At 42.5% G+C, this 17011-nt stretch overlaps 1 protein-coding gene across 5 annotated transcripts in view; it reads right to left on the bottom strand.

The window, feature by feature from the left end:
* RALGAPA2 (Ral GTPase activating protein catalytic subunit alpha 2) overlaps positions 1–17011 on the bottom strand; it is a 1907250-nt gene that overhangs the window by 1211914 nt on the left and 678325 nt on the right. For all 5 annotated transcript variants that reach the window (XM_078649331.1, XM_078649327.1, XM_078649328.1 and 2 more), the window contains exons 13-14: positions 15384–15532; positions 87–198 (exon numbers count right to left, since the gene is read on the bottom strand). In XM_078649331.1, the coding sequence (XP_078505457.1) occupies positions 87–198; positions 15384–15532 (261 nt within the window). The remainder of the gene's footprint in view (positions 1–86; positions 199–15383; positions 15533–17011) is intronic.

The following is a 17011-nucleotide window of genomic DNA, read 5'->3' as shown; positions in this document are numbered from 1 at the left end:
ACATTTCTTCGTTATTTGTTTTGTGGTGTACGATTTTCATTTCATTATCCTAAAAAGCCTAAATACAGAATGCATAAACAGCTTACCCTGAACAGTAATCCTGCCAGGCTTTGAGAAAACATATCTTTGCTTTGGTTATCCTTTGGTTTCTGCATGACCGCTTCTGTTATTCTGAGCAGTATTTGCAACATCTGTTCCCTGTAACCAAAATCACAGCATTGGATTAGATATTGTGTAGTGACATGCACGTGTGACAGAAAACGATGACTGCACGGTTCTGTAAATGTGTCCATTTAATGCTTTCGGAACAGCTGTCGCACAAAAAAAAGGTTCGCACAGATTTAGTTTAGTCATGGCCGTTACTCAATTGCTTGTAATTGATCAACAGTTATTTAGAAACTGAAACAAAGGTTAGCAGAAAACTGCCTCATAACACGGCAAAGCACACTTCTGTGATGATTCACGTTTCGAAAAACTCAAAAGGAGTATAATACAACTATTCGTTTCTCCTAATCAGCAACATAACTGTTATATCGTGTTTTAATTAATTGTATTTTACCTCTTTATACCAAATAAAGGTATTGAATATGAATGCGTCCTTCCTTCACTTCAATATCACTTGAAGAGGTTTCTGTTAGAATACAGACTGAACTTACTCATCAAAAAGAATAGTGAATGTGCGTACACGTGTGGAAAAATCAAATGGTTGAGAACTAACAGCTCAAATGTCAAGCTACAAAGCTTTAACAAATCACTCATTGGAAAACACTGCTGACTATAATGAAAATTAACAAACAAAATCTGCCTAGTTGAAAAGCAGTATTTAAAGTTCGTTACATTCAAAACCGTTTTATTATAATACTGCACAGATTAAGTATGGCTAGTTAAAGATATATATTAATTACATTTTTCCAGTACCGCTTTCAACACAGTTGTCTAACACTGAAAAGCAACATGTTAGAAGCAGTACCTTCCATCTCTCGAGGGAGAGCTCATAACAGTCATCAATTCATCCTTTGTGCATGGAGGTACCACAGACTATTTAAAATTGGATACCATCTACACCAAAGAAGGCGTCTGTCAACCTGGAAATTCTGATCAACTACCAGTCAATCTCCAATCTACCCAACCCAGCAACATCACGAAAAAGAGAGCTACAAGTGAGTTAAAAAATAGCTGAAACTAAGCTCCATCCTTCACGACCAGTAAACTGTGCTCAGGTCAACGAAAGGCACGGGGCTAATATCAGAGGAGAATAGCACGCCATTTCATAATGTTAAAAATATTCAAGAAACTGGTTGGACTTAATGGTTCCTCCTTGGAATTAATTTGTTTTTTCTCTCTCCTACCCCAATCAGCAAGTATGAATTGAGTTTCTCCTTAGGAGGAGTCATGTCAAAGAGCCCCATGGGTCATCACTGTCATCTCTTCTCTCCAACATCTTTATATGGCTGTAGGCGCAACCCGTAATGCAGTACCAAATGAACCTCAAAATGTATGCTGAACACACCCAATTCCACGCTCAAAACGCTTTCAGACGAACATCTGTCAGGATCAATTATTTTCCTAGATGAAAGTTTACATTACCAGAACAGTAACCAGACAAAAATGTTAATGTGGCAGAACAAGAGTCCATCTCACCGCCAGGTGGCCAGGCAAATTAGTAGCATCATGGTTCACACAGTGAAAGTTAACCTGAGAGTGATATTCAACTCTGATCTCTCCATAGCCCAGATCAATGCAATGATCAACAGCATCAAACATGCAACTCTCCCTACTCCAGAGAATACTGCCATTCAAATGAAGTAACCAGCGGGTGGAGTTGCTGAGAGCATTCATGATGGCCCACTTTGACTACTTGTGACATCACTTACAATGAGCACCAATAGGAACTTCTCCACAAGTTTGAAAACTTAGGAACAAGCAGACAGAACCTCAAAATGTGCCTCAACCCGCAGCTGCCAATTGTAAGCCTCAATCAAAACCCCGACCATAACAAACAAGTCTTGAAAGCTCTCCACTGGCTCCAAGAAAATCCAAGAGTACAGTTCAAAGTCCTTTCGTGACACGCACAAGGCTTCCTGTGACAGAGGCCAAGAATATGTGTGGGGATTGCACACCCACTACATGTTCAACAGAAATATGCGACCAACAATGGCAAATCTGATCAATAAACAAAGCCTACAAACTGAGTAAACGTGGAGGCAGTCTCTTGGAGACAAGGTGTCCAATTTGTGGAACTCGTTGAACACACAACTTCGGACTGAAAGAAATCAAAACAGTTTCAGGAAAGCCCTGAAAATATATCTGTTTCACCATGCCCTCAACTAGATTCCACACTTCCATGGCAGTGACTTCAGAATTTGAGATTGAGACCATCTAATAACCTATTAGACTTAATTACTTTCTTTTTAGTATTTCGCCTAGTGCTTGGAAGTAATCAGGAGACACTTTGTGCTTTAAAAAAAAATATATATATATAAATAAAAAAAAATAAAAAATGTGTATAAAAGTTTATTACAAAATGTTGGCAAAAAAAATGTCAAACGGCTTATACAGAAACATTTTTAGGCTTTGGTTTTTCCCTATATGGCCCTATCTGGATGATTGGCTGCTCACAGCTGGTTCGCCAAAGGTGATGTTGTGCTTACAGGAGTCAACAGCATTCCTGCTGCTCGACCTGGGTTTTCAATCAACGAGCCCAAATTTCACCTGCGGCTCTCCCAACAACTTCAGTTCATAGGGTGGGTACTGAACACCACTGTAATCTGCACCATTCTTCCATAGAAGGGAATCAGTGACAACCAGGAAATGGTCCCATCTTTCCAGCGAGATACGAGAGCTCTAGTCCAGAGTCCATAGATTCCTAGGTCTGCTAGTTTCCTGTATTTTCTTGGTCGCATACACATGTTGGCACACGAGGACCCTGTAGTGGTGCCTCTGCCGGCAGTGGTTACAGTACATACAGTACGGGGAAGACCCGTCAGACTCTATAGTAATCTCCTCAATCACTGCAGCAGAAGTGACTTACTGGGGAAACAAGGTGTGCCCGAGTTGTAGGATGGCCTTTACTCCAGCTTGTTCGGTGACTACGGTGGCGACGGATGCCTCCACCAAAGGGCGGGAAGCCAACTTTAGGGGATCCGGAGAACATAGGCCTTTAATCTCCAGAAGAACAGGTTCTTTATCAACCTGTTGGAACTTTGAACATCCAATCACTCTGTCCAGATCTTGACAGACAACAGAGATGTGGTATGTTAACACATAAGGGGGAGCACGGTACCACCTCCTTTGCCTGGAAGCATCGAGACTGTGGTCTTGGGCACATGGCCAAGGGATCTGACTCTCCACCAATCTTGCAGACCACAAGTGAAGTCCCAGTGGGGTACTCTCAGGTGGACCTGTTCGCCTCCTATGAAAATTCGCAAAGCCAGTAGTTCTGCGTCCTCCAGTATTGGCCAAGTGGAGCATTGGGGGATGCATTTCAGCTGAGGTGGCACTTTCAGCTGCACTACGTGCTTCTCCCCACATCCCATCTCTTTCCACCTGCCCGCAGTCCTCGGGACGATTTGCTAAGAGGGGTCCAAGTCATTCTTATCACCCCAGATTGGCCACAAATGGTGTGGTATGCAGACTTCCTACGCTTCTCCATATGTCCCCCATTACGACCTCCATTCAGGCTGGACCTTCTCTCCCAGTCAGGGGGAAATATTCTCTAGCTCGCTCTCTGGGGTCTCCACTTACATACTTGTACATGCAAGTTCCTATTAGTTGCCACCAGAGGTGGTAAACGTAATCTTATCAGCGCGTTGCCCCTCCAACAAATCTGCTTACTCGGCAAGATAGAGCAACTTTGTTGCATGGTGTGCGGACAATATTGTGGACCCCTAGCATGCTAAGCTGTTTCAGGTTCTGTAATACACTATTTCTCTTGCTCAGAGGGGTTGCATTATAGGCACTGTCAAGAGCTATTTATCTGCCTTGTCTACATTCCTCTGTCTACCAGACCAGCCATCACTTTTCAAGTACTCCATTGGAATGCGGCTTTTGAAGAGGTTGACAAATATGTATCCCAAAACCCCCTTTGTTGTGACCTAGTAGGACCATAATTTAGTCTTGACTTTTCTTATGGGGACTCCGTTTGAGCTGGTACATAGTTGTCCCTTAAAGATGCTGATGTTCAAAACTGTGTTTTTAGTGGCTATCACCTCAGCCAGAGGAGTGAGCGAGTAACAAGCTATCAGTTCAAACTCCCTTTTACCTCATTTTATTGAGACAATTTGGTATTTCAAAACAGGGCTGCCTTCCTGCCAAAAGTGGAGACTCCTTTCAACCTGGGTCAGTCCATCACCCTCCTAACCTTCTATCACCCACCCCATCTCATGAAGGAGGAGGAATGGCTTCATCAGATGACCAGCTCTTTGTTGACTACTGAAGTGCTAAGAAGGGAAAATCAGTACAAAAAGTAACCTTCTCAAGATGGACCATTCTATGTGTTGGAAATGGCCCTTTTTGCAGCAAAACCTTTTGCTTCTTCCTCCAATTTGTCTTCCTGACCTGTTGTTGTTGGCTATAGAACTCTGGGCACTTTACCACTGCTGATCAGCGCTAAAGTGCACATGCTCCCTGTGAAAATTGATATTGTGATTGCTTCTCCCTGATTGGCATATTTGTTTTACCAGTAGGTCCCTAGTAAAGTGCACTGAGTGTGCCAGGGTTGGTAAATCAAATGCTACTAGTAGGCTTGCAGTGCTGATTGTGCCACCCACACGAGTAGCCTGGAAAAGAGGTCTCAGGCCTGCCACAGCGGTGCCTGTGCACAATTTGTTAACTGCCATGTTGACTTGGCAAGTGCACCCACTTGCCAGGTACTAACCTTCCCTTTTCTTACACATAGAACACCCTTATGGTAGGCCCAAGGTACCCCTTGGATAGGATGCAGTGTATGTGAAAGGTAAGGCATGTACTGGTGTGTTGTAAAATGTCCTGATACTGAAATACTGCCAATTTCCTTTTTCACTATTGAAAGGCTATCTTGCCCCATAGGACAGAATGGGGAATGCTTTGTAACATATTACAAGCATATCTTCCAAAGTGATAAGGTAGAAAATTTGAGTTTAGTATCCCTGAACTCAGGATTTAAAAACACATCTTTTAGGAAAGATGGTTTTTAAATTGTGTTTGAAAATACCACTTTTTAGAAAGTGGCTATTTTCTTGTTCAACCATCCTTTGTGCCTCTGACTGGTTGTGGATTGACTGTCAGCCTTTGGAGTGACAGGAGCTGGGGAGGTGCAGTGGCTCCAGGAGTCTGTATGAGTCAGCACTAGGATGAATAGGCCTGATCTGCATTTCGTGTGGTGGGAGGAGTAGCACCTGTACCTAAATAGGGCTGTGTCTGCCTTGCACAATGCGGACTATGCCCCCCTGTGATGTGTCTATAACCAAGGCTCCCACTGACAATCAATGTTGTTGTGCACTTGCAGAATGCCCCCAGAACTGGTCTGAACTGGGGTCAGAACCCCTTTTACAAAGAGAACAAAGACATTTTGGGGTATAAGTATCAGTCCCAAAATCCCAGACTTTAGATCATTCCTGGAATTCAAGAGGAACCTTTGCCAAGGAGAAGAGCTGGAGAGACTGAGGAGAAGTACTACCCTTGCTGTGTGTCTGGGGTTGGCCTAAAATTGGTGTTTATACCAAGGAAAGGAGGAGTACTTTGCTGTGTGCTGACTCCCCTGCTTGAAGGAGATCTCCAAGACCTGAAGTGAGCTGGCCGCCCCATTGATCAATGACGCATCCCGGATTTCCATGGATCGTACCTGTGTGGCACGCTTTCCCGATGCATCACCTGTGAACCAGAACAGTCACGAAGACTCGAAGCATCACTCCCCATACAGATCGGATTCGACACAACTTGTCCTCTCCAAGGGCCTGAAGTGAGCTGGCCTCCTGTTCTGAAGTCTCACGGACACAAAGACTCCACCCCCAGCTCCCCTGAACTCCGCTGCTGTGAGTTCTAGCCTGCCAAGAGGTGCCTATGCCAGTTGGGTCTCTGAAGGTTGTTGCTGCTGGTTGGGAGTTTGAAGAAAGAAGAAACGTGAAGTACTGCTAAGAACGATGTATCGTGGCTAAAATGGACTGAGCAGCGCTGCTCGCCACCGCCGCATTGAACGCCGCTGCATCCCGGATTTCCATGCATCGTGCCTGTGCGGCACGCATTCCCGATGCATCACAGGAGAACAAGAACCGTAACCAAAGAATGGGCGCATCAGACCCCATACAGACCGGATTCAAAGCAATTTGTCCTCTGCGTGTCGCAGAACTGTCGCATCGCCTCCCCAAGGTCTCAGGAGTGTCACATCTCTTTATTTTCCGACTTTGCGGCTGTTTGGCTTTTGGAACTTTGACGCATCTAAAAGTACTTTGGTGTGAAATCACGCAGCCATAGTGTTCTATAGACCATGTTGTTTGAAATCTTTTTAAAGTAATAATCTTTCTACATGTATGTTGGATTTTTGTCGTTTTGGTCTTATTTAGTTTAGATAAAGATACTTTATTTTTCTAAATTGGTGTGGTGTCCATTTGTGGTGTTTTCACGATGTTACTGTGAGTTTTGGTACAAATACTTTACGCATTGCCTTTGGGATAAGCCTGCCTGCTCGTGCCACTGCTACCGAGGGGGTGAGCAGCAGGGGTTATCTAAAGAGTGTATCCCCTTACCCTGACTAGAAGCAAGGGTCCCTATTTGTACAAAGGTACCTACCTCTGCCAACTAGATACCCCCATTTCTAACACTATGCATCAAAACTTCCTATGCCTTGGCCAAGAAAGACCCACCAGAAGGACTTAAGGCTCATTCCACCAGAGCCAAATCCACAACTTCTGACCTTGCCAGGGGAGTTTCTATCACAAAGATCTGCAGTGGGCACTGCTGTCTAGATCCTGAAGTGAATAGTGACTGGCAATTTGCCAGTGCTGCTCTGCAGGATTTCCCTGTCTCACCATCCATCAACCCTCCTGCAAGGACAGGGTAGTGCCCTGTAATCTGTTCTACAAGTTCTACAGCTCCTCCTGAACCTGGATATATTACCCTGCTGTTATTTTCCTAGTAGGCTCATTGGGCCGTTTTTGGGAGGTGCCTGGCTCCAGCTGCAGGCGCAATCTTAAGGAAGCCAGTCTTCTGTTTTAATTGTGTTTATGTTTTACCATTTCTAATTGTTCTTTTAAATACTTTTTTCTTTACCAGGATACGGCGGTCGCAGGGGAGCCTGCGAGCCCTGTAGGGGTTGCTGGACCCCAGTTAAACCTCCTTTTTTAGTTATCCTCTTTGTTTTCTTGCGCTCGGGCGCCGACTCTTGACATGCCCCTTGTCCTGGAGGGCTATTCAAATTGCACTATAGCGAGTCTGTGCGGTGGACGTGCGCAGCGGGCACGCCAAAGACAAGCCCATCGGCACCCGTGTCACGCCTAGCGCCAGGACCCTTGCTCCGTTTTCCCAAGGTAAGGTGCAGTATATGGTGGCTTATGCTGGTGAGGAACTGTGCGCTCTCAACTAACCATCTAAGGTATCCCAGAACGCTTCCTCGCGCTTTAACCCAGCGAACCTGCTCAAGCTGACCAAACCTTCCTGCCCCATTTGTAGCTTCTCACTGGAGGCCCAGGATTTGGCACTGTTAGAGGGTGTACATTCCATCACCAGTAACGTTCCCACTTACAAAAATAATGAAAGAGGCAAGGTTGAGGCTGCCCTTATTAATGCACGCTCGCTTCCTAGGCACAAATATGAAATCGAGGTGAATCAAATTACCATTTTGGGCGATTTAAATTTTAACTTAGGGACCATGAATGACAAGGACTCGAAATATTTCTTATTGCTGAGTTAGAATCGGTTAGCTGTACAACTCATATTGCCGGTCACATTTTAGATGGTCTTTTTACCAACAATGAGCATATCATTATTATTATTATTATTATTATTTATATTCTTATATAGCGCCTGAATAAACCCCCAAAGGGGTATCTCCGCGCTTTGCCAGTCAGAATATAGCTCCAGATGATCTTATTCAAGGGATAGTACATCATACAGGGAAGAAATTAGTTACCGGTAAATAAGTATGTTTTTAAGGTCTTCCGGAAAGTCAGGTGGCTAGTGAGTGATCTCAGCTCAAGAGGTAGAGAGTTCCAGAGCACTGGTCCCACATGAGCCAGCGCTCGGCCTTCTTGTCTGGACTTCTTTATTCTAGGTATCTGCAGTAGCTGTTGACTGCTAGAACGCAGAGAGCGCCCAGGTACGTGTGGCTGAAAAATTTCTGCCAAATATCTTGGGCCTTCGCCTATCACACTTTTGTGGATGGTGCATAAGGTCTTAAACTGCACTCGTTTCCTCACCAGTAACCAGTGGAGTCTAGTCAGCAGGGGGGGGGAAGGAGTCCTAGAGGGAACGTTCAGGACTGTCCTTGCCGCCGTATTTTGGACTACTTGTAACTTATTAAGTTGTCCTTCGTTGGCTCCTAAAAGAAGACCGTTACAGTAATCCACTCTGCTGATGACTAGCGCCTGCACAAGTGTTTTCCTGTGGCAATCTGGTAAATAGGGAAACACTCTTCTTAGCATCCCAATTGCCCGAAAGCAGGTACCAGCCACCTGGTTTACATGATCTTTAAACGTGAGTGTCTGATCTAGTAACACTCCCAAGTTTTTTACAGTACTCTTAGGGCTGGGAACAGAGCCTAATTCTGAGGGCCACCATTCAGGTGACCAGTGTGTTGCCGCTTGTCCAAACAGCATGACCTCTGTTTTCTCTACGTTGCATTGAAGACAGTTTCATGACATCCACTCTGATATTGCTCTCATTCCATCTGCAAATGATCTTTTTATAGCAGGGGTCAGACTTTTAAAAGGAAAGAGGAGTTGGGTGTCGTCAGCGTACGACACCGGGGTAAACCCAAATGATCTTGCTAAGTTGGCCAAGGGGGCCACATACACATTGAATAGTGTCGGGCTTAAGCATGAGCCCTGTGGCACTCCCTTGTTGAGCTCCCTATAGATGGATTTGTGGGAGCCCAGCCAAACTTCTTGGGAGCGACCGGATAGAAAACTTTCCATCCATGTCAGAGCCACTCCTTCCAAACCTACGTCCTTTAAACGATCGAGAAGCACCGTGTGAGACACCGTATCAAAAGCGGCGGAGAGATCCAACAGCACCAGAATCATAGAGCTGCCCTCATCCAGTGCCATTTTGATGTTATTGGTCACTGTTTGGAGGGCTGATTCGGTGCTGTGGTTAGGCCTGAACCCAGATTGCGAGTAGTCCAGGCCCTCCGTCGCTTCTAGATGTCCTGATAGATAAGTGTTCACGTGCTTCTCTGCTATTTTGCCGATATAAGGCAAAAGTGAAATGGGACGCAGGTTTGAGAGGTCTGTCCATGGGTAAGCCGCTTTTTTTCTGATTGGGTTTACCACCGCTCTTTTCCAGTCTGCCGGGACCTGTCCTTTCATGAGAGAGATGTTAATAACACTCTTTATGGAGGGTCCTAAGAGAGAAATCAGAGGGGCAACCATCTTGGCAGGGAGGAGATCATGTGGAGATCCAGATTTAATATGGGCGATAAAGGAAAGGAGCTCTGCATTGTCAATTGGAGGAATAGCTAGCAACGGATGTTTATTGTACTTTGGCGGGATCGGGGGTAGGGGCTTATTGGTATCACCCATGTTATTATTAGCTGCCACTATTCTTCCATAAATAGTATTTATTTTTTCCTCGAAGAATAGCGAGATTTCATCACATAAAATCTGCGAAAAATCGTCAGAGCTCACATGCTGCTGGTTTTATGAAATTCTGCAGAATTTTAAAAAGCTCTTTGGGACAGTTACCCGCTTCTGTTAATTGTTGCATTAAATGGTGTTTCCTAGCTTGCTTATAAAGGAGGTCCTCCCATTGACCTGGTCTGATCACCAAGCAGTATTATTTGAAGTTCGTCTCTTGAAACTAATTCCTTTGTATACCAGGCCATGGCCCCTAAACAATTTAGATCCTGGAGTAGTATGGATCATGCTTGTCTTTGACAACAGCTATATGTCACTCAGCCAGAACTCTCCCTAGATCCAGAGCAGGCCGCTACGAGTTATACAGACTGGCTCCAAGATTTCTTTGCTAAACTAGTCCCTTACAAAATAGTTTCTAAAAATAGGAAAACTCCATTGGCCCCCTGTTTTTTTGAGGGTATGAGGCTTGAGAAGCAACGCAGCAGGAAACAACAGAGACACTGACGTCAAAACTACGACACTCAGGAGAAATCTCTTTATAAGTTAGCACTGGCTAACTACAAATGCATCCTAATAAAAGAGAAGAGTAGCTAGTTCACACATGAAATAGAATCCTCCCAAAACTCCACCAAACAATTGTTTCAGGTTGTGTCAAAACTTGCGGCTCCTTCTGGTAGCCATGCTAACATAGCAACCCAAGCATTCTGCGACTCCTTAGCTTTCAGACTAAAGTAGATCAAATCTACTCTAACTTTAATGCCTCCTTCATTGCCTTGAGTCAGTCTGACTCGAACATCGAGTTACTAGATAGTCCTTCTCTTAAGGAATTTGCGCCAGTCTTTCGAAACAGATAGCTGATTTGGTGAGCACTGCAAAATCCTGCTCACCATTTGATCGTGTCCTCCTACGGTCCTGAAACTGATCCCGGATCTCATTAGCACCAATATGGCCAACATTTTTAACTCAATGTTTATCTTAGGCACCTATCCCTAGCAATGGAAAAGGGCCTCTATCCTTCCGCTACTAAAAAAGCCCAATCGGGACCCAGCGGATACTAATAACTATCAACCTATTATGCACCTCCTGCTGCCTGCCAAACTTGCTGAAAAAGTTATAAATGATGAATTGGCCCAATACATCTACGATAATAAGCTGCTGGATGAATCCCAATTCGGTTTCAGAAAAGGCCATAGTATGGAGACTGCGCTTATCAAAGCCACTGAAGAGAATAAGGTTTGTTTTAGACAGAGCAGCTGGCTTTGTTCTACTAGATCTACTAGATTTATCAGCAGCCTTTGATACGGTTGATAATGGGCTCTTGATCAACCATATCTCCTCTTTAAGCATTAGGAAAAAGGCCAAATCTTTGTTGACATCTTTTTTGTCTAAATGCATTCAACTAGTTAGCCTGGGCGATTTCGACTCCCCTGTCTTTTACCTCCCTTGTGGAGTCCTGCAGTGCTTTTCCTTCAGTCCCACGTTATTTAACATGTATGTTATTGATCGGGCATGGGTGATCAAATCTTTTGGCCTAGCGGTCATGTCTTATGCAGACGACACCCAAATAGTGCTCTCAGTTCACAAGTACGGGGATAACGTTAGTTAGTTTTCATGATGGCATGCTGGCCATCAGCACTTGGATGTCCAGACACTGCCACAAACTAAATTCCTCCAAGACTGAGGTTATGGTCTTTGGAAAACTATCCCCTGCCTGGTCTCCTCGCTGGTGGCCAGATAAACTGGGACCACCCCCTGTCCCAGTTACTAAGGCTAAGAATTTGGGTGTCGTCCTAGATGACAAGCTGTCCTATAAAGGTCATGTTAACTCTGTGGTTTCCTCTTACTTTTATACTCTCAGAATGGTGAAGAAACTGTTCCCTTTCAGTACGGTTGAAGCTAGGAGAATGATAATATCCACTTTAGTTATGTCCAAAGTGGACTATTGTAACAGTTTACTGATCAATGCACAGGAAATGGTTTTAAAGAAGTTACAGATGGTACAGAATGCAGCCGCTAGGATGCTTTCTGGCACACCTAAATTTAAGTCTGTCTCCAAGGTTGTCAGACTACATTGGTTGCCTGTAAGAAGTAGAATAAAATTCAAAGCATTGTGCATTGCTTACAAGGCGATTCACAATATATGGGCAGAGTTTCTGAAGAACTTATTGCAGATTTATACACCCAGCAGATCCTTGCGCTCCTTAGGGGCTACTCTGCTTGCCGCCCCCAGAACCCATTGGACTAACTGGGGCGACAGAAGCTTTGTGGTTGCCACTACTAAGTTATGGAACTCCCTTCCCCCTCAGATTAGAGCCCTTCCTACCCTATTGGCATTCAGAAAACAATTAAAAACTTGGCTATTTAATAAGTAGCCTTCTTAACAACTAGGCTTTTGTTCTGTCGCGCTTTATAAGTTGTTTTAACATAACATAACAGGTGAGGAGTCTGCAGGCAGAAGTATTCAACAAAGGGAATAGGTTACTTACCTGCATTAATGATCTTTCTGATGGATACTCTATCTACCTGCAGATTCCTCACTGACACACCGCCTCCCCATTTGATGAATGTGTTATAGGGAAAGTTAATACCATTCCACTTTAAGGTTTTGGTGCTACACTATCTATTGATGTCAGTCCATCGCTCGCTCGAAGGATGGGAATAATTGGATGGAAACGGAAGTTGGTTTGGGGCAGTCGCTATCTGGCTTCGATGACATCACCAGACGCCACTTCCGGCATGGACACAAAGCCAGCCCCATACCCGTAACATGAGAACTTTGAAGTTTCCGGATCCAGTCTGATGCCTGGGACTGTTCTTCAGGTTAAGAACATGCAGGGGACAGAATATCCACCAGAAAGATTGTTATCGCAAGTAAGTAACGTTTTCTTCTTTCCCAAACCACAACTGGAAAAAAGCCAACACTTTTGGGGAAATGGGGTAGTACATAAGAAGCTTATACCTTATAGAACATTTTCATGGACAAATAATGATTTTTGATTACTGCTTAATATGACAGCTTAAGAAAATCCTGAGAGTGGACCCTACCCTATAGCCAAATACCAGATCATAAAAATGACTACTCTGAAATTGAGTGTGGTTGGATATATTCACTAGCAGCAAATAAAAAAAAGCCTTACCTCCCGCTCAAAATACATTCAGAGCACTTCAAACAAAGTAACCACAATAAAATTGCAGACAATTGTAGTGAAGTGGCGGTCAATGAGAAAGAAGAATACAGAAGCTATTAGTCACAAGTTATTGCCAAGAACTTGGTGAATATCCTAGTGAAATCTACAAAGTATCTCTGATACCAGTAAAACCAACCCCTGACATACTCTCCCTGTTTCCAAAAATACATAAACGTTGGACCATTGGCTGTTAAATCATCTCTGAAGTCAAAATACTAACTAAACCTAAATCGCAGCATATCAAATCCATTGTAAAACCTATGATGCAACCCATGGTACCTTTGTACAGAACACAAAGTGCTTCCTCTAGAAAATTTGCAATAAAAAGAGTACTATTAATTCTTATTTGACTGCTCTGTATGCAGTTGCTCCATTCATCAATATTTCAAATGATGACGGTATCCCTGTCAAGAGTACTGCATACATCATGAGATTTAAACTAGCACTTAATTTGTTTAAGTAAAGACATGCTCTGCAACAAAAAAAACAGCCATAAGCAAACTAAGACAGCACAGTATGCAACCCACTGTTTGGTGAACTTGTAGCAAGAATTTTCACAACTCTGAAACCACTGACATTACTGTTAGCACAAATGACATTTTCATGATTGTCAGAAGAAGTCTTTTGTGTTGCAGGCCGCAATATGGAGGTTGATATGATTGGCCTACAATGATATTGCATCCAGTAAATCATCCACAACTTCATTTGGTAAGTATTTTATTACAATTTTCTCTCGCCCTGTGAAATAGTGGCTACGTTGATATAATGGATGCCACATGATACAAAGCTTGTGATAAAGTGGAGTAAACAGTGTTATGCTAAACACCATTAATCGTATTTCTCACTGCTTCAATTTCACCCAAAAATATTTATTAACAACCATTGATACATCATATCTGCTGAAAGAAAGTGTATCTTGAAAAACTATGTGCGCAAAAATTCCACAGCCAGGGGAAAAAAAGCCTGGCTATGACAAACTATCTACACTAAACAAAGCACACTATAACATTCATTCAAGGAATCATGCCTAATCGTATTGGTTCTGATGAGAAGACAAGGAGCCTGCCAAACTCTGTTTATCGAACTTGTAGCTGTATATAATCCTAGGTGATTTGATCACATATGAGCAAAGGACAGAGAAAACCTGCTATACTACAGATTGAAGAATTGCATATCTCCAGTTGGCAGTTACAAATCACCCTGCAATGGTATAGCTATAGTCAGCATGGATAAGTCAGTGAAACATTTTCACTGAACATCAATTAATTTCCAAAAAGTAACCTCAACATCTGGCACAAATTCTCACTAAAGGTAAACTTCCACTGGAACAAGACGAGAACTGGTACATATCTCAGCTATGCGGGAAGAATGAAAATCTGTATATCCTAAAGCAACTGAAAACTACTTAAAAACCCAGAGATCTTGCACTTACATATTCAAGAGGCATACAACTTTAAGTCAACCAATGCCTCATATCTCCTACAATACAATAAATGCCAAGAGGACAATACATTGTCAAGACTTGCCAGAAGGTACATAAAAGAGTAAACAAAAACAAGTTTATCATTAAGGAGAACAAAACAGAAACTTCAGTGGGCTACCATTTGAAATATGAAATGGCCTTTGGTCATGGCATTGAAGTAGAACATGAAAATGCACAATACATAATACAATGTGAACAACTTTAAGCCTGGCATTATCACTACAACTACATCAACAATAACATGAAAAAAGCCAGAATTCTGTCATGTCTTCAAACTCAAGTTGTGATGTAACCGATGTACTGATAAGTTACACCACAAAATGTCCAGTCTCACAGAATCACAGAACGTCCTGCCTAACAAATATTACTTACGAAGGTTATGTGCGACACCTCTTTGATTGACTAGGAACATAGATGGTGCCCTGCAAGGTAAAGCAGATCACTGTCCATGTGTTCACATTCCCAAAACAATTTGAATCCTTTTTTTATTATTATAGCAGCCGGTGTGCAGCTGCTGCTTTTAATAAATAATGTCCCGATTGGTAAGACACTGAGAATAGCCACTGACTACTCCCCATGAGGCAGTCAACGCAATTTCTAGAGGGTAACAATGGGAACCACTTCATGTTTTCAAATGAGTTTCCACTTCTTTTGAGTAATGGTAATTTTTCTAGAGTTTGTGACCGCATTTGAAGTCATAAATCATTGATGCATTTCATTAAAAATCACAAATAGGAGGGGGCAGATTTGGAATGAGTCGTAAAACTACTTCTGAAATTCTGGAAAGGCTCTTCTGTATCGCAAAATAGGTTTTCTACATTAAGATATGAAACGTTATGGTTGTAAACTCTCTGAATTTGCAAACAGAAGGGTTTGCATCCACACAATCCTTTCATAAAGCTGGTCCATAGTTATTCATTGGATTAAGACTGGAAACACACTTACCATGTTTTTTTATTCATATTAAGTTCCATTATCATTTGCCTGTAAATACTTAAAACGGCCTTGCATGCATCAACCTGCTCCTCTACAAGCACAGGAAGCTCAGCACATGGCTCCAGAAGAAAAACATTAGCTGAATTGGTCAGAAAAACCTTGAAAAGAAGAGACAGTATTATTAATAGAAACACATATAATAAAGAATGCAATACAAAAATGTCACCAAGCATCAACTGATAAAAGTTTTAGAAGAAAGTAAGTTCCACTAAAGGTGCACTACTGGGAAATTATTGAGTGCATTTCATCTGAGGATTTTTGGAAAAATAGAGTTTAAAAAGTCTCAGTAGAGTAGCAAATAAAGCATGTTTTGTGGTAACAAGGAACACACAAGGACAGCTTGTGAGCAATTTAAAATATCATACCAGCTTCCAATACCCTAAATTATCACATTTTACTGTTGTAATAGTTTGCTGTATACGATGGTCACTAAACACCGTTCAAAGAAGAAAGTTAGTCATGTAGTTTGTTGGAAACTCAATTCTGCACTGGACATAGTGAGTCTATAAGGCACCAATATTTTGGTCCATGTGGTGAGCAAATTGTTCCTTGCGACCAACCTCAGTCCTCTGCAAGCATGCAAAATCATACCCAACCTGGAGAACCTAACCCCAAGATGGATGGAACCAACATGGTCTTCTGCCTCAGCACTGATGTGTTCTACATTATTCTCAAACCTGAGGTTTGTTTTTAAAAATAGCTCAAACCCAATGCACACCACTACTCTATATATCAAAGACAACCTGAGATTATGAATAGATATTCGTCAATTAAGGGGACATAATTATTTATTTAGGAGCTTGTGTAGCCGTTAGGTTATTTCGGAGCATAATCACTGGCTATACAGGCTCACAGAAAACGATGCAGTAGGTGCAATGGAGTCTGATCAGATGCTGATAGCCGACTCCGAAGATCGTCTGTTGTGATTATGAAAGTAATTTAGCATTTTGCAACCTGCTTATTATGAACACACAACAACAAGATATTTTACTCCTAAAATATACACTGAAACATGCCTTTTGATCCTTTGATTGAAACAGAAACATAGCACAAGGTCCGAAATAACATAGGCTCAACAGATAAGGACTACACGTGGCAGGCCTTGAGAAAAAATGGCCCATATAACTTCAGGCATGATCAATCAACTAGCTAATAAGGAATAAAGATGGAGGATTGATTGTATATATAATAACCTGCAACAGGTTTTGGCTCGGTCTCTGGGCTACAGAGTCCTTCAAGAACTGAGAAGTAGGGTTGAATATATGGCAGGGGTCGATTAAAAAGGGCCCATGTAACTTCAGGAAGGTGAAATCAACTAAGAAGAAATAAAAACAGAGGAGTTGACATTATAAGAAATCTTGGATCATACCACTTGTTTGCTCAAAATTCGAGGTACCTCTCTAAACCTTCAAGAATAACTAGCTGACAAGATGACAATTAAAAACTTAGAACTAGAAATACTGTCATAAAAAGAGAAATAACAATGCAAGGACTAAAACTGTTGAACCAAATCTTTGAATATAGGCTCGCTGTCCTGTGGGCTCACCATTAATTTCCAATTTTTCCCTAAACTAAGC

Source organism: Lissotriton helveticus, chromosome 6 (assembly GCF_964261635.1).
Source record: "Lissotriton helveticus chromosome 6, aLisHel1.1, whole genome shotgun sequence".
Taxonomy (NCBI): domain Eukaryota; kingdom Metazoa; phylum Chordata; class Amphibia; order Caudata; family Salamandridae; genus Lissotriton; species Lissotriton helveticus.
Note: the sequence above shows the minus strand (reverse complement) of the source record. Positions and strands in the feature narration are given on the sequence as shown.